Here is a 23,746-nt window from a genome sequence, read left to right on the forward strand (position 1 = left end):
TAAAAGTCTCTACGGATCAGAAGACGGATCAGTCTGCTACATCTACGTCTGATTGATTGCTTTAATGATATTGATATTTGATATTTATAGCAGATAAAGAGGATTCAGATGATTACTTTGTGTTTGTTGGCTACAAAGAGGAGCTCCCGTCTTCTTCACTGCTACAATGCAATCAGCCAGCAGGTGGCGCAGCAAGCACACACAATAGAATTACAGTGGATGGTGCAAGCAGTGACAGACCAGGCTGTACATCTCTTATTCTTTTATTTTGTCAAACATTTTCATCGAAGCATTCATGTTACACGTAAGAAAAACGGGTCGACATGGGTCAAAAGATGTTTCTGGTTTTATTTTATTTCTTTTTTTACAGTTAGTTTTCTAGTTTTTGGACACACAAGCAAGATTTGAAACCATGTTTTAGCCCATGTCATACACAATCTTTCATCGGGTTTGTCAAGAACAGAGAAGCACAGACCAGAAACATCCAACACATCGTTAGTCACTGTACGGATAGAAATACACAGTTAACACACAGGCGTCGACGGGGCCTGTGAAGCTGCTCGGACATCTTTTTAGTCAGCTGCATGCATCACACCAGTGCCTCTGGGTCGTCCAGTAGCTTTGCACACCATGAGTTTGATGAAAAAAATAGAAAAAAAACTAGAAAGTGACGCACACTGAGGCTGAAATGGAGGAAACACCGGGTGTTAGACTGTGACAGAATACTCCATTATCTGAAATGAGGCACGCTCACAGACTCACACTGTGTGAGGAGAAAAGTGTCCTAAATTTCTTCCAAGTCAGAGCCGCCGTGAAGGACGGGAAACTGTCGATTAGTGTGTGACGCCAGAGAAGGTGTGAGTCAGTTTCCCTCCTGCTGAAGAGGTCACACCGAGGCGAAGACTTTTATGATGATGTTTTTTTTGGTATATTCGGCTGAATATTAAACACAGATATTTTCCGACGCCGTTCCTTTTCCGCTTGCTGCAGTTTGGATTCTATGCTTCAGCACATTTTTGTCTTCATTTCCTCACACTGCACGTGTTTGACTGGAAATCCATCCTTTATTAGCTTATTGTGTCACCCTACAGGAGTCAAATGAATAATGTTCCTGCTCGAGTAGCCAGACTACTGACAATGTTCTTCCCTGTAATTCAGTAGAAACAGCTATTCCTTAAAATAAAGTGCAGCGTTGCACTTCTTACTTTCTCTTAGTTGTAAAGATTTTGTTTGTGTTGTTCAGATTATTCTAACAGAGGTCAGAGGTCAGTGTTTACAGTGAGAAACATGTTTCCATGTGAACATTCAGTTAATCATGGACAAAATGTTCATTCATGTTCGAGATTGTTTCTAATGTCTTTAATACGACGTGTGCTGCACGTTGATTCTATCGACTCAAAGTGTAGCTTTCCACCCAGTTACTGTTCTTTTGAAGGGGCTGTTGCTACATTAGCATCATGTGTTCTCATGCAGACATATTAAAAGCACAGAAACCTGCCCGTACAGAGCCAGTGAGCTTTTGGTCATGCTCCAAAAAAAAAGTCGACTTGTTTAGATTTTCAGTCATGTGATTCAAATTACTTTAACATATCACCACATTGTTGTTGTTGTTGTTGTTGTGGATGTGTTAGCACGCAGTTGTTTATGGTTGATGTCTGACATCACAGATTCACCACGCTTCAGTCATTTGGCAGGTATGAGTCTAAGACGTGACTTTTTGCCTATTTTTCTCAGCATAAATCTTCCACCATCATGCGGACTCCTTGCTGTTTTTTAGCTTGTTGTGCTTCCTCTTCTGTGATTCACTGATCTGATTGGCTGCAGCTGCTCTTTAATACACAGTGACTGACAGATTATTCATTTAATCGGCAGCAAAAGCATCCGTTTGACAGTCCTTTACAGACACCTCCCAGCTTCCATGTCAGGTTACAGCAACAGCTAACATAATTAGCGCTGATTTTGGCCTCCACCATCACATCTTTGTATGTTGTGTTCATAGTTTTATATTGCTGCACGTTGCATCTGGAGGCGACACCAATAAGAGCATTGAACTTAAATTGTAAAGTGGGCAGGCGGTAAAACACAAAGCAGAACGTTATACATAAAAATTAGATGATAATTCAGTGTGGGTTTGCCACAATAAGTGCTCTTTTCACACAGCACACAGCCATTTGGGACTCCACTAAGACAAAATATTGATAAGCATTACATTAAATGAACAATGAACAACAACGTTCATGAAGTAAATGTGTCCGTCTGTAGGTCACAGGTGTGTCTGTCAGCACTTTGCATCCCATAAATTCATAACCAGTTAACTGTAATAAAAAAGAAAAAGTAAATGTTCAATAAAAGTGAAGTATCACTTCATGTGGTGCCTCTCCAACAGAGAAGGTTATTTCATAAAGTCAAGGTTCATCACAATTTGAAAAGCTTCGTCTTTTTTCCCCGGCGGTGTGAAATTAAACAGACATGCATATTACAGCGGCCCGGGAGAAGCAATTCAATTTTCCCCACAGTGGTCGCCATCTGAAGACACGAATTAAACGCTGCCAGAATTAGAAATCAAATTATGGTCCAGATCCCCGCAGGCTCAGGGGAGCCATGTGGTCAACAGCCGGGTGGATATGGAGTCTGCACACTTACAGAACTTATGTGTCCGTCTTTGTCCCGTCGTCCTCTGCTGCTGCCGCAGTGAAAAAAAGTCCAGTGGGCTGACAAAACACGCACAGTTCATATCATGCCTCTAAAGACACACAAAGTAAAGGGACTTTTTACTTACAAGCAGAAACACTAAGTCTTTGACAAGGATAACAGATCCACTTTAAGGACTATTTCACTTGATAATGAGAATTCTGTGTATCTGCCTCACCTTTGTGGCACATAGAACTCAGTTAGAGAGCCTAAAATGTGCTTAATTTTACATTTGTGCTCATATTTTTTTAACCAAGATCAGCCTGATGAAAACTAGATCAGAGCATTTCCAGAGCTGCAGCTGTGTGGGGTGTCAGTGGTCAGTGTGTGAAGAGGTCAGTGGGAAGAAAAGAGGTGAAGCAGGGACGGGCTGACCTGTGTGCTCTGACCCGACAGACGAGCTGCTGCGGCTCAAACTGCTGAGAAAGGTCCTGCTGGTTCTGATAGAAAGGTGTCAGAACACACAGAGCAGTCAGGGGGTCCATGCTGACCCCTGTCCACTGCTGAAAGCTCCGAGCACGGAGTGATGGAAGAAGGCGGCCTGGTCTGACGGCTTTCTCTGACATCATGTTGTAGACGGCACCAGGATGGGAAGGAGGCGAGAGCCGGCAGAGGGCGGTGTGATGCTTTGGGTGACGTTCTGCTGGGAAACCTTGTGTCCTGTCATTCATGTGGATGTGACTCCAAGTAGCTTAGCATGGTTGAAGACCGTGTTCACCCTTTCAGAGCAACAGCACTCCCTGAATGCCTCTTTGCCACAAAGAACGGCCGTTCCAGGTGCAGACTTTGCCTCCAAATTCCCCAGATCTGACTCTAATCCCGGATCTGTGGGATGTGCTGGACAACCATCCATGGACGCCCCACCACTGCTTACAGGACTTCAAGAACCTTCTGCTGACATCTTGGTTAGACTAATCACAGCATAGCTTCAGAGATCTGTGGAGTCCAAAGGGGGGCCTACACAATATTAGGTCATATTTTTATGGCTGACTATCGATATACAGTGTGTGGGATTGGTCGCTCTATGACACAGAGGTGAGGATGTAACAGCTGAGTTTTCATTATCGAGTGAAGGTTTAGTATGATGAAACCATTAGCTGAAAGCTGAGGAGATTTTCTTTCAGTTCGGAGTCTCTGACTTTGTGAAGGAATTCATGCAGCTTTCTTACATTCATTCCTCCCACAATGTTCAGTCCCTGTCCGGTGTGCTGCAGCTACGGCTTCTTGTCTGTGTATGAGGTGTGGCTGGTGGCGGCGGGTAAGTCGGGGTACACCAGGAATCCGGTGAAGGTGATGTACTTGGCGTGGTTGCTGTAGGCGCCGAACCCGTCTCTCTGGTGTGAGTAGAGCCAGATGGTGTCTCCTGGTTTCAGCGACAGCATCAAGCTCTGGCTCTGCAGAGCCTTCTCCCCCTGGCTGTCATCGTAGATCATCGCCTGCACCTCCAGGTGGTTCTTCATCAGCTTCACGGACAGCGTCTTCTGAGGCAGCTTGCCCACGTTGAAGGAGAAGTAGTACGCCCCTGGGATGCGGCAGGTGAACATGCCCTCCGTCACGTTGAAGTCTTCTCCGATGTTGACGAAAGCTGTGTCAAAGCTGATCGGTTGGTGTTGCGGCATGCCCACCTGGTCAACTCCCACAATGCTTTGGGTGCGCCCCACTGAGAAGGCAGATCTCTGGTCATCCTCTTCATCATCCTCCTCCTCTTCCTCCGCTTCCTGCCTGTGTTGTGGCTCTGTCTCCTCTACCTTTGTCCCGGACTTGATGTGCTCTGTGGCCTGGTTACTGTTCAGCTGCTGGGGCTTCTGGGAGTTGTAGTGCTGGTGGTGGTGTGTCTGGTAGTCGTAGGTGTCAGGGTAGATGAGGTAACCGTTGAAGGTGGTGTAGTGTCCCGTGTTGCTGTAGAGCGCGTAGCGAGGGTCGCCATGGAGACGGAGCCAGACGGTGTCACCAAACTCCAGTTGCAGCATGACGCTCTGGCTCTGCACCTGAGGACGGAAGCAGACTTTACATCACGGTGCCAACACATAATCCAATCATCTACCGCACACGGCTCCTCGTTCAGGGGAATAATCCCGTCTTTTCTGCTTTAATTCCCAACGCACCCTCTGTAAGAGCTGCTGTAAGCTCTGACATGAGGAAAGACCGCTGTAAACAATCCCCCAGAGACACAGATTAGACATTATACAGGAAGATTACAGACTGTATGGACATGGGGTTAGCCAGCAGTTAGCTTAGCACACCGGCTGTTAAACAAATACACCAACCAACCAAAAGGAACCTTTCATGTTTCTGAAAGTTTTACCATGGAGGGCAAGAGTACCAGCATCTGCATTCCTCAACCTCCTCTCAAGTGATCAAAGTGTCGTCTATTAGATCTGCTTTGTTTTTTAAGAACTTTAAGTCTTTCTAGTCTCCTTAAGAGAGGTCAGCAAAACAATCCTGGCACCTATTCTGACATGGAAAACCTGCAGTCGATGTTTACATTTAAAGATGATGTACTAATCGTGGTGTACAATGCATCCTGGGATATTTTGGATCCACCTGGTGCATCTTTTGTTGCCAGGAAAGAGGGCGCAGCCACACAGAAACCTTTGAAATGGGACCGCCACTGTTGTGCCCCAGTGATGCGATTGTACACAAATGCATCCCTTTGAAGATTGAGCCTCTGAACTGGGACATAGTTGTAGATCAGAGTCTTCAGAAGAGATAAAGATGAAAAAGAGGCTTGTGGTGTCTGCCTTTTAGCCTTTTAGCCTTTTTCTGGTTTGCTAGCTGCTAATGAAGGACTTGCAGCATGAAGATGCTCCAAGGACTGTCAGAATAAAGTCAGTGGCCAGCTGTCGGCTTAGTGTTTCACAGCCTTAAAAAGTGAGCCCTGAACTGCTCTGAATAGACAAATCCCCGAGTGTTATCACTGTCAGCACGGACGCCAAAAAAGGAAGGAAGTGCTGCAGTTACAGGATTTGTTGGGGACTATTATAAGCAGTGGATTAATACAGATTTGTTGACAGGAGTGAAATCAAACAGCCAATGCTTGTAAGTCGACACTACATTGTTGGTTTTGGAATTTGTTGACAAGAAAAATACAAAATCAGACTGAAACTTTAATCCAGATCACAAATATTAGGATTGGAGCTGCAACAGGGAAACATTGACGGCACGGCCTACCTTCCTCTCCTCTCCAGCGTTCTCCTCATAGACGATGGCCTGCACCTCATTTCTGTTCTTCATCAGCATCACCGACAGGTCCTTGTGTGGGAACTTCCCCACCGTGAAGGAGAAGTAGTACGCTCCGGGGATGCGGCATCGGAACAGCCCGGCCTTGGCGTCGAAATCCCCGCCGATGTTGACGTAAACGCTGTCAAAGGTCACCGTCATCTTGGGCCCGCCTTCCATGCTGTTAGTGCGTGCGACAGAGAAAGCCGAGCGCAGCTCCACGTCGTCCAGCAGGCGGGCGAAACCCAGCACGCCGCCCGCACAACTCAGGCACAGCAGGCCGATCAGCACGCTCGCTGAGAGCAGCATCGTATCTGTGGAGGGACACAGAGTGAAATGTTTGGCTGCGGATATGAACTTCTAATCTTCAGGATCGAACAGTGGTGGCTTTGCGTTCTGGTTGGCTGCAGCTGATCCCTCTCCATGCACCTGTAGAGGACTTAATATGTCACTGTTTCATTTAACAGAACATCAGTTTCACAATCTCACCTGAGGACTGTTTATTAATTCCTGCTTATGTTTTCATTCATTTCACGACAGCCCCTCACATCATTTCATGCACCGCTGCACCTCTCATCCTCGTGTGCAGTCACACAGATTCCTAATGTTCCTCCGGAGTTTCCTGCAGACTGTGCAAGGTATCTTGTTTTAGTGTCTCTGTGTCTGCACACTGACTCTAAAAACACATAGCTTTAACCCATTCAACGCTATATAATCGTCTGGACACCAGAACTTGTTGTGGCAGCTGCTGTTGTATCCATCAGAGATGATGGAGGCGGTGACTTGGGAGCAGTAAATTGATCCTCCTGACACCACAGACTGTCACAGGTTTCTGTAGAGCCTTTTAGAGCCTCAGTGGGAGGCTGCCATTGTCGCCATGTTGGCGTGTGTCGCAGTCCACCTAAACTCCAAATACAGGCAAGGAGGGGGAGTGTGAGTGGAGTGTTTGTTAGTGTGAGGCAGTGATTGGTCGGCATCCATCCATGACTCCACACATGAAGCAGCAGAGGTGGCGATCAATAAAACTTTTCTTTAATCCTGATCATTCACAGCCTTTAACTTAAAGCCAGATTATTCTCCAAAGCAGAGCAGAAACATCAGGTCCTGTTTTACACTGCTGTGGAAGTTTTTCCAAAAAGTATTCAGACTCTAGATCTGAGAGACAGAAGCTTCAGCTCATACACAGTTCACAGGCACCAGTTTGTAAAACATCAGAGTAACACTCACATAATGGAGCTCACATTTGCACATCACACACACACAGAGTCTCAGAGTGTTTGAGTCATCCGGGCCGCTGACTCTCTGTAGAACAGGTATTAATGTGTTCTTGATTAGCCGGGACGAGTGCTCTCATTGTCTCATCGTGCTCCTCTAATGAAGCGACAGGAAGCAGACAGACACAGGTGGAGCTGTCACAACACAAGGACACAGCTGAGCGTGCTCCGAGCGCAGAGGAGACGCTTCTGTGTAATGGCGGATGCTGAAGTTAAGATATGTTATAACATTTAGGAAATACGCTCTCCGGCACCACGTACATGCTTCTGATAAGACCAGGATTAACCTCATTAATCCCTGCAGGGAAATTAGATGACAATAGAAAATACACTTGCTGATGTGTTTCTCATACCTGATGGCTCGTTTGGGTGACGTCACTGCATGATTTTAAACACTCTTTAACCCCGACTCTGGCCGGAAGGCAGGAAGCAACACTAAAGAAAAATGCAGTGAGAGCAGCAGCTCATCGTGATAGGATGAGTGATGTTTGTCACATAACACGTCTCATCACTGTGACACTTTCAGACACTTCACGCCGCTGCATTTAACACGTCCTCACATCGCCACATGGCTGTGTTTATGCTAACAGCCTATATCTAATCCAGCCTTAAGGTGAGGCGTTACCGCCGAAGGACAACCATTCCCTCACATGGCTGCCGTTTTCATTCTGCACTACATCACTTTTTTTCCTCTTGAGGCCTTGAAGGTATTTACTTTGGAAGCAGAATGTTCTTCTTGTATGTTTATACTAAATCGACCTCTTTAAATGGAAACTAATTATAGCAGTTAATTGTACTTAAGGCGCTGAGGCACAACTGATCGTTTTTGTCTGATTACTCAGCGCGCTGCAGCAGAGGGAGGAATCCGATCTGCAGGAGGAGAAGACAGAAAGTGCTGCAGCCTTCTGCAGATATAATAACTTCCTCTCCTGTATGAATCATAAACAAGGCCCTAAAAAAAACAACCTGAATATGCAGCAGTTCATCTGGTTGGTATAATGGCAGCTTTGTTTGTTTGTCTGTGTAATGGCAGCAGTTTTAACTAGTCATGCTGATAGACGAGTCCACAGAGAGAGCGACGCTCAGGTTCAAACAGGAATGAAAGAATAGATCAAACAAAGCTGTGCCGTAATGAGGCCTCATGGGAGTGAAGCCCAGAGATGAGCATCAGAACCAGCAGAGGAGCACGATCAGCCCGTGCAACTTTAAGAAGTACAAGACTGTGTTTTTGTTTATCCAACAAATGAGTGGTTTTCTTGTCCTACACAGTTTCACAGTTTGAGAGCACATTTCACACGTTTGGCTTATTCCTGAAAATACTGCTGATACGCCGGCATTATTAAACTGGGGACGTTTCCAGTTGACAATGCTGACACCAGAATCAGCAGAGCTGTTAGTATTCACTGCAAAAACAAGCAGCCGGCATGCACACAACAGGACTGACAGCTCTGCCACTGTTATTCTACCTATTCAACTGCTCCACCACACGGAGACCGTCCCCATAAAACAGCGGTGTCCACACAGAGCTGTGTTTTGCTGTGGTTCTATTTCTTAAAAGATGTTTGCTGAAACACCACAGAGAAGTGAGGATCCAGTGCCATGAGAATGTTTTGGCGTCTTTTAGGTTGGGTGATTAGTATGCTACACCACAAGGGGGCAGTAGCCTGCTTGGCTCTAGGGTCATAACATCACAATGTGAAGCTTTAAGTGGGCACAGGTGTGTGTTTGGACTGCAAGGGAAGACAGAAGAAGGAGCCGCTAAGATAACTGAGGGTCTGTGTATGAAGACACGTCCATGTTAGACTGTTGCACGTTGTCTTTAAAGTTAGCATGAGCTAAGCTAGTTGGCAGGGATGCTTCTATTGATAATGCTGGCTCAGGGCAGGCCATCCAAAAATGGGAAAACTTGCATGGCTGGTCACCTTGCATTGATTATTGAGTGTAGCATGATAGCATGCCAAAGTTTGTCGATTAGGATCTTTTGTGTGATGATAACATGTAAATTTTAACCCAGTGATGTCTGAATCTTCTCTCTCTCTCTCTGCGTTAGCCTTGAAGATGAAGGGCTGCTCGCCTCAGTGGCTCTGGCAGCATGTTATCAGTAGAGGGGTGTCATTCAGGGTCTGAGGCGACTGAAACCGGCCTGGCCGACTCCCCGCTGCTCTGTTAAGTGATGCCCGAAGCAGCAATGCAGAGCTGCTGCTGCTGTGTGTGTTCACAACATACACAACAAGCAGGATGGAGGGCTGATGGGTAAAACACAAGCAGCCCAGTTTGCAGAGGGATGGATGGATGGATGGGCAATCTGACGCCTTTTTAACCTCAATGAATGCACGCTGTCCATTATTCAGGGTACTTTTTCAGGCTGCTAGTTGTTTTTGTGCGATCATGAAGTGTATCCAGCCCTGTCCATGTGTGGTAGTAGTAGGTAGGTAATAGGCAGTCAGTCCTGAAAGGATGCTGCCTGTGGTCCAGACCTCCATACTTTTTTTTTTACTTTCTCTATTTTGTTGTATTTTGTATTTTATAAGACCAAGATGTTCTACTTTCTTCTCGGTGGCATGGTGTGTGTGGTGGGTGGATGATCAGTCTGAATTCTTCTGTAACACCATTTGGACTTCAGTATTTCCAAAATTCTGGCTACAGCCACGCCTGAAAGTCTGGCATGGGAAGTCCACAAGGAGAGTGTGAAAAGTGAAAGTCTGGAGGTCCACACGATGATGCATTTAAGTCACGCTACACCTCCACATCCCAGAGCGTCCTTAAAAAAAATGTTTAAGGAGCCATGCACAGCGTTGGGCTCCTCGTCCATTTCTGACCTCTGCTATCCACAGAATCTGTGTGACTGTGATTCGGAGCGTGTTTGACATTCTCAGTCAGTCCGCTCAGGTTTAGAGGATTGATGCGCCCTTCCAGGTAAAAGACAGTGGGACACACCGCGTGTTATTTGTGTGTTTTCCAGCCAGGTAAAATGTGTCAGCTGAACCCCCATTGTCTCCAAAAGGTCATTCTAAACCAGCCTTATTTATAGACTGACCTTCATGCATTTTTGAAAACAAACCATAGATTTCAGAAGTCTCACAGCTGCCTTTTCCCAAACCACCAATTTCAGCGTCTTGAACAAAACATCCTGAAAGACGGCCAAGCCTCAGCAGGTTGGTTTCTGCACATCTTCATTCACCATCAAATTAATGAAGCACCGCCTCACAGCAACAGCATCTGGGCTTCTGCACCGTCTCTCACTCAGGTTGCAGTTTACAGCAGGATCTGCCCCAAGTCTAAAAATAGAGGGAGAGGAGAGAGAGTGATTTCTCCTCCCTGGAGACGGATCAATAACTAATGATTGGAAGAAAAAGCAGGAAAGCAGGAGTGATGAGAGGAGGAGAGGAGCAGACCGAGAGATGAACAAATGTGGCAGAATTTCCTGCGAGAGTGGAAACGTGAGGATGTGGGAAGGTGTTTGGCTGTGTGTTTATAGTGTGTGTGTGTGTGGCCTATATAAGTTTATTGTGTGGGTGGTAATTCTACCTGCGTAGGTTGCTGTTAGTGTGTATCTGAACAAATGGGCGACATGCGTGTCTGTACACGGGTTTCCATACACAATGTGTCCAAGTGGATAAAATGCTCACACACACGCTGCATGTGTGTCTCTATACCAAGCATACACTGCACAATATGGAGTTTATACAGCATGCACGGACTTCTTTGAGCTTTTTTTGTGCAGACAAACACACACAGTTATCATCTAAATCCTCTTTATCTGCTCTAAAGCTGCAGCAATGATCAGTGAATGGAAGTTTGACCCTTTTTCAGGACATTCATCAGGCTGCAGCATCAAGATTTCAGGCCATGGTGTCCACTTACTTTTGGTCACATATTCTGCATATAAAATCATTTTTCATCACTGGTTAACAGGACGTCAGTTGTTTCTAGAAGGTGTATTTTTACAGTGTGTGTGTGTGTGTATTCATCTTTGTGTTGGCACACACTTGCTTTGTAGTGTGTGCTTTTCCGTGTGTGTGTGTGTGTGTGTGTGTGTGAGAGTCTCTCCTCCATGCTGGGCCATCTGCTCTAGGTGATAACAAACATATTAGCCCCCAGACAGAAGCAAAACAACCACTCTCCAGCTCCCACCAGCTGCCTGAGGAGTACTAGTTTATATTACCTTCCAGTCCGCTCTGAGAACCTGTTGATGTGTTTTCATATTCTCCTGCTGCTGCAGTGTCATCATCTAAATGTCATGCGAGTCTGTTTAACCCCTCTAATGGCTCTGATAGGACGGACTCTGCTGAGCTTGGAGCTAACGTCTTATTAACACTTTCTATGGATGAAGCATGCAGTGTTTTAACTCCTTGTAGCTGTTTATCCTCTTTTAGCTCATTGTTTTCGTTTTGGAGGCTTCTACACTGCAACCACAGAGAGCCTCCACTCTTGCTAACATCGCTAACATGTTGCTAACGGTAGCGGGGAGACATGGCGTGATGAATCCGTCCACTGACGCCATAATATCTGGTGTTTTAGAAAACAACGTTTCAGCCCTGTTTTGCATATAGACAGAAGAAGGATGGCTTGTTCGGTAGCAGGTTAGCGTCTGTGTTTCCTCACAGGCAGCCAGTGGCATTCCTCCGATGTCTTTTGGATCATTTGCATAAAATGAAAGAGTTTATGATCCAGGATATTCTTCGCTAATGAGCACCACGGTTTGATTTCTGAAGCCTAAATGTCATCATCAGAATGCCAATGCTAATATGCTGCTGTAGTAGAAGAAGATACGACGAGCTTGCGTTAACCAGAAGATTTGTCTTTGCGCTTAAATATTTTTTTCCTTTTAATGGTTTTTTCAATAGCGATGCCTTCTTTAACCCTCAAATCTCAGGCGTCATCTCCAACCTGTCGTGGAAGTTAGTTGTTTTTTAATCAGCGTAGCCCGCTGTGCTCTAATTTTATGCGAACGAGTAGCTGCTCTAAAAATAGGCCGAGCTATCACACTTCAAAGCTGCGCGGCTCAATTTCTATCACAAGCTCTTTGGTCAAGTGAAAATAAAATCTGTTCCTGGAGTAGCTGTTTCAATCTCTGGTGTAAAACCTCCTCTCTCTCTCTCTCTCTCTCCTCCCTCCTCACTCCTCATTAGATCAATGCCACACAGAGAACTATTGTTGCGTAGTAGAGGCGAGAAAGACCGCCTGCCTGCACTGAAGCCAAAATAACAAAGACACACACACACACACACACATTCACAAAGCTATTGTCTATGCTGTTTTATTTTCATACATCATAGTTCAGCTGGGTTTGTCTCAAAGGAAGGGTTCGATGGGAAATGGACTCAAAAGTCTCATAAAAATACATTGTATGGGCGTACGGTTTCACTTCCTGTTTTATTATGAAATGTCAGTTTATCCATTAAGTGCTGCACAGTTTGTCTGTTTACCTGCCTGTAAATTCAACCTGAGGTCTCAAGTTATTAAAAGGAGAAAACACCAGAATAACATATATGTTTGTGATTCGATTAAAGAGACACAGTGTTGTTTTTTAGTCTGAAATGAATAATTAATATTTAATATTCGAAGTCATGCCATCGATTTCTGCTCAGATATGAAGCGTCTGTGTCTGTGGTCAGTGATGACAACACTTATGTGCCTCAAAAACCAGCAGTGATGATCAGATTTGTGCGTCCACACAGACCTGAGACACCAGATTTGAGTCACAAACTGGAGTTAATTCCAATCTGTGCTGCTGAGAGAGAGACTCTTTGATCCCCTCAGCCTGTTTTTGACACATAACGTAGCACATAAATAAGAAAGAAAGGCGGCTCAGCCCTCTTTAAACACTCACTAAAACCGTGGAAGCGTCTGAGAGTATAATAATTCACAACTAGGAAACTTTCCTCTTGCTCCACTCCAGCCTCGCTGCCGTGTGCAGCTACATCTGAATAAGATGGCCTTTGTTTCCATCTGTGTCCATGTTTACCTGCTCTGAAAGGACGGAGCCTGTTTTGCTTTATGTGTTCAGACAAACATCCATTGTGAAGCTGCAGCTCAAGGCCGCCCTCCCCCATCCGCTCACCACCCCCCACCTCCCTGCCCTCACTACAAAAAGGGGAGCAGCGATGGAGGCGGCTGATTCCCGCTCTCCCGCTGCCATCTGAGTTAAAAAAAAAAGCCTTTGAAAATGACTTTTTTACTGCAACTGCAGCTCCGCACTAAACCTGCAGCTGGACTGCAGAGAGGCGCCGTCCAGCAGGACGCGGTCACACCGCCTCTGAGGAGGAATGATTTTAATAAGCATCACTTCAGGATGTCATGGACACTGTTGGTCTGTCCAGAGCAGATAAAAGGACGGCGTCCTCTGCAGCGCTGTGCGGCTCTCTCTACTTTTTACAGAATGCATCTCAGCATTTCATCTCTGACCTCCATCCTTTGTGCAGCTCAACTCAAACTGTTGTGATGGCAACAGTAAGAGGAGAGAGGGTGGAGGAAAGATTCTGTACATTATTGAACATGGATTCAAAGTTCAAACACTGCAGACTGAGCACGGCGGCTTTGATGTGGTTATCATATAAAATCAGACGCATGGAGGCTGACTTTAAATAACTAATTGATTGATAAAGACTATTGTTAAATAGAGGGGCCTTTTATTGATACTATATTAATAAATATAAGTAATAATAATAATGCATTGGTCTTATATTGCGCTTTTCTGCTCTGTTGCTCTGTTGTTGGGCAGGCACTCAAAGCGCTTACATTGAGATGCATTATTCTTTCACACCACATTCACACAGTGGCAGTGGTGAGCTACCACAGCTCCCCAGGGGGAGACTGACGGAGACGTGGCTGCCAAGGTGCGCCTACGGCCTCTCCGACCACCGCCATTCATTCATACGCATTCATACACCAGTGAGTGCACTGGAGGCAATGCAGGTGCCTTGCCCAAGGACACACAACAATGACTAGGGAGGAGCTGGGGTCGAACCGCCGACCTTCTGGTTATTGGACAACCCTGCTCTACCACTGAGCCATGCTGCATTTAAGTGTGTATTCATTGTTTACATTGTTTACACAGGTTTAATTATGATCATTTATTTATAGTACATATAGATAGATTTTTTGTAAACCATTGCAATGCATTCTGGGTGTTGGAGTCACCCCAGCTTCTCTTGGTTTTAAGATGGTTTTAGCAGGAATATTCTTTAACCTGTGTATAAAGCACGCCCTGGTTAAGCCACTGTACACTTAAACCCTCATTATTGGCCACAGGTTGGATGTAGAAGTCGATGGAGCTCACCCCTCCCAGCAGACCTCAGTGCCCTTTCACACCCATCGAGTGCAGCCACTTTGGAAAAGAATAAAAAATCAATACTTCTTTTTCAGAGGTGTCAAATCGCCCATTCCAAAGTCAGAAACCTCTCCGGGCTCATTAAGGAAAAGCACCGAACGCATTTTCCCTTTTTTTTTTTTCCAATCAAAATCCCACCACATGCAGGTTTCCATAGCGATCAATAGAAGCCCGCTCTGCTTCCTGTGAAGCCTGCAGGGTGTGTCTGACGGTCTGAGGCCGCCTCAGTCAGTCGGTCTCCTGCCTGCTGGGAATCAAAGCACAGGCTTCTGAGGGAGGGTGGATATAAGGAGTTCACACCTCAGACTACAAGTCAGAGGATGGACATCAAAGTGCTCGTCCTACTGTTATGATTATGTCCATTATCAGGATGTGAAGCCTCAGGAAGGGGCTCCGATCAGATCCTGACTGCTTAGAAATATTTTCAAAAAAACACCCAGAGGAGCTGAAAGAACGGGAAGGAGAACGAAATAAAAACCCAGGGTTTTCAGATTTTAGCTTTGCATAATATCATTGACAGGCTCCATTTTTCTGTTCACACACTACACAGCATCCAGGCGTCTGTGCTGGGGTGGTGATGTGACTGTGCTGTAGCTGGTTTATAGTGCAGCATTATAGCTTTTTGTTCATAAAGATTAAAAGTTTACAGAAGTATTTGTCAGCACAGGTGACGCTTCAGACGGTGCCATTGTGCAGACTGCACGGTCATCAGCCGGGGAAACATGTTTACACCCTTGGTCTCTATTGAAAAATTACTTTCCACTGCACGGGTCACTTGTTTTAACTGCGTTGCCATGGCTGCCCGCCCACCTTAGCTCCACCCCTTTGCCTGCCAAAATGGCGACGGTCGGAGCTTCTCCCACTCACTCACGATGCCTCTTCAGTAACCAGTGGATGATGTGATGGATGATGCTGTTGTCGTTCTCTCTGGCTGCTATGATAATGAGTTCTGATATCTGTATGACCACAAGAGGGTGTTAGACTTGTGTACGCAGGTCATTTCAAAGACCTTTTGGTGAGAATGGACTTAGACGGACTTGGACGGAATGTCAGTTAAGAAAATATTTAATGTTAAAGGTAGGGTAGGAGATTTTGAAAACTCAGTGAGAGTCAACCAGATTTCAAAAGTAAACACACGCCCCTTTCTCTCGGAGCTCACCCCGAAGCCACGCCTCCCAATCGCATGGACGCGCATCACCTGAAGACGAGCTGCGGTCTGTGACTTCGGCCATCATGCACGTACCTCTCTGGTGCACGCAGAGCAGGAAGAGAGTGACAACCAGCCAATACTCCGCGCAGGGTCCACCCGGAGGATTGGCTGATGTTTTTAGTGTTTTATAGCTTCAGATGATTCATATTCTTCATTTTAATGCGAAACTGCCGAACTAATTGGTTGCTATCGGATTGTAAAGAGAAGTTACACTAATTTAACAAAAAGTGCATCAGAATGAAATTTCCTACCCTGCCTTTAATTAACATTATTAATATCAAATATTGTTTTTTTCACTTCACCTCTGACTCTCCTGCAGCTCCTCGTGGAGAGTATCCTCCATTTTTCATACAAACAGTGAGGGCAACTCTGACTGTGTTGTTAGTCTTTTAAAAATGGATCACTCCTCCCATTCTCTTTCAGTGTTTCATCTGTTCAAGGTCTGACACCCGCCTCCTCCCCCTGCTTCTCCTCCTACCCCCACCTTTGCCTCTACAAGCCGATGGAGGGACCTGCTCGCTTGGGACCGATATCAAAGGGACTCATGGGGGCTGTTATCTGGAGGTGCAGTGACAGAGCCCTGCTGCTGCTGTCCCTCTCATTACGCCCTCTTCCTCCCGCCCTCCGCTGCTTCTCATCCTCAGCACTTGTCACAATGCTGTCAGCTGCCTGCTCAGCTGTAGACACACAGACCAGCCTGGGGACTGGATGCACGTCAGGAGCGGAAAGACAGACAGAAAGATTCAGAGGTGTAAGCCAACACCGTCATCCAAAGCAAACAACACGAGCAGATCCATTTCTATGAACTCTAATCCGTCCTGTAGACGACGTCTTCTTTCTCCTGAGTACAAAGAAAAAACCTGGAGCAGACACACCGCTGTCAATTCTCCTGTTACGACTGCACAGACGAAAAAAGAAAGAGACGGAGGAAGAGTATGAGCCGTGGCAGCAGCCTGGTGTCCTGCCAGGAAACACGGCAGGGTTCGATCCATGGGTGACAGACGAGCGAGGCGAAGGCCTGGGCCTGCTGCCTCTGCTCATGACCAGACACACGAACGTCAGTCATGTAAGGAGCTGGTTTGGGATTAAATTAAGAATGAAAAAAAAAATGGATGTAAACACTAGAAACCATCATTTCCTTCCTGATTATGTAAAATAAACAAATAATCAAACTTTGGTGCCACATCCTTAGAATCAAAGAGCCCCCACACACTGATACACTGATCTCCTTAATCTGTCAAAAATAATCTGGATTTATCATTCATGCTCATTTAATTTTCATCTGGCGTGTTTCAGCTTCATTAAATGAAATGGTTCCGTTTTTTCATTGCACTGCTCCTCTCCTGAGACCCTGAACGCTGCACCATATTCAGGAAAACCAATAAATGAATCATCACAAGGACGAGCTGATAATACCAAGTCCTGATGCTTCTTTTATTCTCATTCATCTGTAGCAGCACGTCCAAGGCCGACATTCTGCAGGTCATTCTGAGGGGGGGGGCATGAACCCACAGCCGCCAGCCATCATGAGCCTGAAGTCATTACGGTACATCCTCTGGGAACCATGAAAAACCTGTGCTGCATATCCAACACATAACTGACAGAGGAGTCAACAAATATGGCCGTCTGCTGGAGGTGTGATGGACAGCAGGTCAGCTAGCCAGCTGATGTGCCACAAATATCGTTCAACAATAATATCTCTGCCAATAATCCAGTAGTAGCTCGGATTAGAACAGATTAATTTATTTTCTACTGTAGTGTGGACATTGAAATGCAGCCAGGATGGTACTGTAGCCTTAAAGTGGACACCAGGTGCAGTCTGTTTACACTGATTGATTGATTGTCCATGATTCGTCAATCAGTGATATCTGACGTATATATTCTGGGGGACAAACCGGTGTAAATGTTCCTGTTTGCAGACTAACAGGTCAAACTTCCATTCATTGATCGTTGTTGCAGCTTTGGAGCAGATCCTGAGGATTTAGACGATCACTTTGTGTCTGTCTGCACAGAAAAAGCTCAAAGAAATGATCTTCACAGTCTGATGTGGAAGAACATGCCCAGGAGGAACCAGAAGAACACACATACAGAGGCTGGGTGTCCACATACTTTTGTCCACATCTCTGCTTCCTGATGCCGCTCACACACCTTCACACCTGGTTCCCATTTCCTTAATCAGCCCATCACACCTGCCGCTCGGCTCTGACTCTTGTCACGTCTGTTCTCCTGCTGCTGTTTGGTTTCCTCGCCTGCACACAGTCCTTACTGAGTGTTGTTTAGCTTGTGGAAACACCAGTGAAGGCAACCTGTTGTGTTTTATCTCAGAGTCCTTCTTATTATTTCCAAGTATTTCTGAGTGCATCTATGCATCACAAAAACAGTTCTGCTAGAGACAAGCTGTATTTTAGTGGCTGTCGATCTTTTCTTTGTCCACTCTTTGTTTGTCAGGTTCTGATTCACTGAGATGTGAATCGGTCACCTGCACCTCGTTCACTAATTATCCTCCTCCATGTCTGCTCACCTGTTTCAGATGTCATCGCTCTGCACTCGTCTTCGTCTTGTCAGATCCAGTCCGTGTGTCGGCATGAAAACACAGAAACACAGCTGCAGCTGAGTCAGGAGCTGAACCAGCAGGCTGAAACCTCTGTTACCCGACAGAGGAAGACCACCTGAACCTTTCTGTGTAAACAAAACTGGCCAAGAAAAAATACCTACATGTCGACAATGTCATTCAAGTTCAATTTTTTTTTTCATTTTACACTTTTGATTACACTTTTTGTCACCAAGAGAACTTTTTGTACAAGTATGTAAACATTTCTAAAAGTTCTGGACTCTTGGAGCCAGCCCTCTAGTGGATGCTCCTGGAACTGCACTTGCCCAGTGGCTTCCCTTCTCAAAAAAAAAAAGACCCCTTCAAGATAAAATGCACCAACAACAGCTCTTTAAACTGAACCAAACCAAACCATTAGCACCATTAAAATGATGGAGCACATCCACCTCTGTCAGCTAACTCACTGAGTCAGTCAGGATTCAGTTCTCCACCACATGTCATCCTGCTTTAGATAATTCTGAGAAAAGACAGGAAGTGTTCCAACACATGCTCATTAACTATCTAAAGATCAGCAGCAGAAGAATCCAAACATGGATGTTAACTTTAAAGGTCGGGTAGGAGATTTCATTCTGATGCACTTTTTGTTAAATTAGTGTAACTTCTCTTTACAATCCGATAGCAACCGATTAGTTCGGCAGTTTCGCTTTAAAATGAAGAATATGAATCATCTGTGGAAGCTATAAAACACTAAAAACATCAGCCAATCCTCCGGGTGGACCCTGCGCGGAGTATTGGCTGGTTGTCACTCTGCTGTTTCCTGCTCTGCGCACCAGAGAGGTACGTGCATGATGGCCGAAGTCACAGACCGCAGCTCGTCTTCAGGTAATGTGCGTCCATGTGATTGGAGGCGTTTCGACTCTCACTGAGTTTTCAAAATCTCCTACCCTACCTTTAAAGCTGTGGGGTTAAGTTCAATCTTGGAGGAGGAAAATGGTTTGAAGTGTGTGTGTGTGTCAGGATTTTGCAGCTCAGTGTAGCAGCAGAGGGATTATCAGACGATGACACCGCTGTGGTTCTGTCATGTTTCCCAGCTCAGGGCTGACACAGTAATCCAAACCCGGAGGTGTGAAGTCCAAAATAATCTGACTGCACCTCTTTACTTGTGTCATCAAACTTCTTCCTCTCACCTCTGCATGATCAATAATGCCATTCATTGTGTGTCTGTGTGGGACGCTCACATGGAGCTGACCTCCACCTGCTGAGTGTTCTGCTGCCTGCAGAGGTGGATGTTGCACACATCCAGTTTTATCTGGAACATACTGCTCTGCTGCCTCCACGGCTCTGCACATGAAATCCTCCATGAAGGCAGCTGCTAACATGGCCTGAGTGGCTTCATAGACCATGGAGTTTTAGCAAACAACACCAAAAACTCTGAACCGTTGGGCGAGTGTTTCAAAGATCCATATCCCCGGCTGACTTGGAGAAGGTCGTTCATGTGATTAGTCGCTCGGTCAAGATCTGAATAACAGCTATGGCGGGTTTAAGTGTGGAAATTTCAGTTTTACTGCCCCAGCTGTGACTTCTGAAACCATATTGTCCCGATAAGATGCTAAAAACACTGCTCATGTGCCTGCTTGAGAGTTGTTTGATGACTACTCTACTTGTAGAGTCATCAAACAACTCTCAAGCAGGCCTAGAGAGATCGAATCAGTCAGTTAAAAAAGAAATGAGGCGCTGATCATAACATCCAGAAAAAACTCAACACACCAAGTTCACAATAATGCAGCATACTGGATTAGCATTTAGCATTAGCTTTACGCTGCAGATCAAGTCGTTGCTTGGTGCTTGGCCTTGACTTCAGGGAGACGCTGCTGTGATGTGATCGACGGCAGAAAAAACAAAAACACCCACACTTCCTGGATCAGACAGTGCGGAACAGACACCTGTGTGACGTGCTGACATCTGTCATGTGTTTTTCATTTTTTAGATAGAATATGGTTATCTCTCCTCCCTTCCTTTCATAATACTGTTGTCATAGAAACAAGACCCTCCAGCACACTGCCAAGGATTTTTACTTACAAACTCACCCAAGTAGTTTTTTTTTTTTTTTTATCATCTCCTCGGCCAGTCTTTGTCGGGCTGATGGCCAAAACTCTTTCTTTCTACTACGAATCCTGCCAAATGTGACCATATGTCTCTGTTGGAGCAGGTAAAAATCAGCTCAGTGTAGCGTTCAGGTTGCTGATTTCACTGAGCTCTGCACAGGATTTAAGGCACAGACCCCTTTAAACTGCAAACTTCTGCACCTCCAGCAGCTTCTCGGCTCTTTCAAGTCCTCTGCCTGGGTGCACAGTGTTTCTGCGGCTCATCGCTCACTGACAGCTATATTTGGCCTGTTTTACACTGAAGCATCTACAGCTTGTGTGATAATGTAAAGGTGTGGCAGATGCTTCGGGAGAATTTCCCTTGTGTCAGAAGACTCAGATCCAGAAATAATCCCAGCACGCAGATAGAGAAAGGCTATCACTTCACATCCAAACAGCACCGTGTCACAGCAGGAACAGCACAGACGTTATGGATGAACGTAAAGCCCGATGTGACAGAGACCCACTGAGAGCACACGGCCTTCTTTCCAGGATTTGTGCAGAACGTCTGAGCAGAATCAGTGCACTCGGTCATTTTAGAACTGTTGCTGCGGATGTGGAGGTTTGTTGTGTTGTGTTTTTATTGCTTTTGCCCTCAATATCTGTTCCTTATATATGAGGACGTGTTGAATGGGTGTACAGCAGACGTCAATACGGACTCCTCTGAGACTCACACAGGTCAGATTGTGTCTCTGCTAATCTATTTCTGAACAGCTAGCTGCACTAGTGACACTAACTGTGATGTTTTTAACAATGCAGTAAGTATCATACGTGGGAATTCATCCTTCAAAGAGCCACGCTCAAAAGTTTTCAGGACCTACTTTCAGTCCCTCAGCGCCTGAGAACGGGCGAATTATTCCTTTACAGTTCACACACACATACACACACACACACACACATATTTTTTAATATCTCGTAACTCTTTGTTATTCCGCTCTCCCAACACCAGGAGCTGCCGTCAGCTCTCAATAAAAGACAGCTGGATGCAGACACACACACACACAGATGCTGTAAATAACACCAGCCACTCAACAGAAGTGTAATCTGCACACACCAAACCAGATGATCAATCTAATCTGCAGCCTGCGGCAGCCGCACGTTACGCCGGTGTGGATTAAGATTCTGTATCTGCAGACAAAAGGAGTCGACCTCCTCTGTGCGGAAAACCCCGTCCACAGATAAGCATCACCTCAGCCCCAGCAGGCTGCTCCGCTCGCTCTGATGACAGATAAATAAACCATAGGATGTCCACACACACACACACACACATATGCTACAACCTGCTGTGGCAACATGTTACAAACAGGACAAAGCAAGCGTGAGCTCAGCTGAAGCACAGAAGATGCAGGTCGTCCCTCTGGCTGCATCCTATCGGTCCGGCTCACACACACACACACACACACACTGTGGTATTAACACATTCCAGTGTTACACCCCCTTCTCCCCACTGTGGACCCTGTGTATCGCTGTTTCTGGAGATCAGTGCAGATATAAATAATGCATGATGCTCAGACGCGGCGTGACTGCTGAATGCACACAGACACACACACACAGACACACACACACACACACTACAGCGCTTCTCCACTGAAAGGAACCATCCACACCTGCCCGCAGATAAAGGACATTCTGGTCCGTTGATGTTGTCTCCCGTCCCTCAGGACATTACACTGGTGTTGACCCTGCATGCCTGCAGAGTCCCAACTCAGCACCAAGTTCACCTGAATGTCAGCATCACATTCCCGCACATAAAAAAAGAGTAGAAGAAGAAGAAGAGAAGGTCTCACCTGTGTGTACGGTGTCTTCTTCTGTTCTGTGTGAAGCGCAGAGCTCAAACTTCTGTCTCACCAGCGCTGTTGGATAAACCCTCCCCTCCTCGACTCTCTCTCTCTCTCTTTGCCCTCCCCTCCCCTGCCCTCCCCTCTCTCTCTCTTTCAATCTGCTCTCCCACCCTCCTCGCTCGCCCTTCTTGCTCTTTTTTTTCCGTCACTAAGTGTGTTTTTTCCTCCATCTGCCTCGTTCCCTCTTTCGGTCAACCTGCTGATGTTGTCTTTGAATCTGCATTAGGCAAGCCCCACCTCCATCTACACACACACACACACACACACACTAAATAGAGGCTGAGATCTGATGAGGTTTTTGAGGTGCAATGCGTACCACTGCAGAGGAGTTACTCTCAGATATGATGTTCTGTTAACCTAGATCTGTGTGTGTGTGTGTGTGTGTGCGTGCGTGTGTGTGTGTGCGTGTGTGTGTGTTCCCAGATAAACAGGAGGGGAGGAGCAGTCGTGCCACAATAACCGTTGGGCTTCGCTATGTGGCGACGGTGCTGCCAACTTCCTCCCTCCTGCTCATTGTTGGGAGTCATTATCTCACCTCTGGGAGGGCTGTGGGGGAGGCGGTGGTGGTGGGGGAGTCAGGGAGAGAGTGAGACAGAGAGAGAGAGAATACATGTAATGCTCTCAAATTGAAATTCATCCTACCCCGTCTCCTTTTATAATCTCATTCAAATTCCACAGTCTGTTGCTCACTCATATTTAAATGAGCACTTGACTAAATCCCTCCTGTGCGCCTGCTTTCCTTGGCCAACGGTTGGCAGGCTGCCGCGCTCTGTTGCATCCCGGCTTCCCGGACGCTTCTGGCGGCACTCTTTGTGTTCACGGCCACCGCACAGATATAGATTTAAAAGCGAGTGGGCAGCTCGGCCGTAGGATGAGGATAAACAGATCTAATGTCAGACCGGCAACATGACCGGGAAGGTAATGGTGTGAAGCTCAGGACGACAACAGAGGGTTCTGTTTACACCGCTTGAAAAGTTCACACAGAGACGCAAAAAACACAGAATGCTGCTAGCATCATTTACAGTTTGTCAACATGTGGGTTTATGTTTAAGCTTTCACAGAAGGTAAGACATCAGAAGCAAAGGACGGATGGAAGGTGTGGAATGTGATCGACTCCCACCGCTCCTCCTCATCTCCTGGTCTTGTTTTGTTTTACCTGCAGCTGGCTTTAACATGACAAATAAACTAAAACAGGGTGAGATTTCATTCTGATGCACTTTTTGTTAAATTAGTGTAACTTCTCTTCACAATCCGATAGCAACCGATTAGTTCGGCAGTTTGGCTTTAAAACCAAGAATAGTGGCAGCAGTGGCTCAGAGCAGGGTTGTCCAATAACTGGAAGGTTGGCGGTTCAACCCCAGCTCCTCCCTAGTCATTGTTGTGTGTCCTTGGGCAAGGCATTTTACCCACATTGCCTCCAGTGCACTCACTGGTGTATGAATGCGTATGAATGAATCGGCAGTGGTCGGAGAGGCTGTAGGCG

The 23,746-nt window shown here is 46.0% G+C and overlaps 1 protein-coding gene across 1 annotated transcript; it reads right to left on the reverse strand.

Annotated features, from left to right (window-relative positions):
• Positions 1 to 453: 453 nt before the first annotated feature.
• c1qtnf4 (C1q and TNF related 4) lies at positions 454 to 22,258 on the reverse strand. Its single transcript, XM_028402781.1, is given in 5 exon segments — positions 454 to 4,367; positions 4,489 to 4,538; positions 4,541 to 4,679; positions 5,863 to 6,224; positions 22,210 to 22,258. Coding segments are annotated over 4 exon segments (1,008 nt in total). The 5' UTR covers positions 6,220 to 6,224; positions 22,210 to 22,258; the 3' UTR covers positions 454 to 3,905.
• Between the last annotated feature and the right edge of the window lie 1,488 nt (positions 22,259 to 23,746).

This window comes from Parambassis ranga, chromosome 3 (assembly GCF_900634625.1).
Source record: "Parambassis ranga chromosome 3, fParRan2.1, whole genome shotgun sequence".
Taxonomy (NCBI): Eukaryota; Metazoa; Chordata; class Actinopteri; family Ambassidae; genus Parambassis; species Parambassis ranga.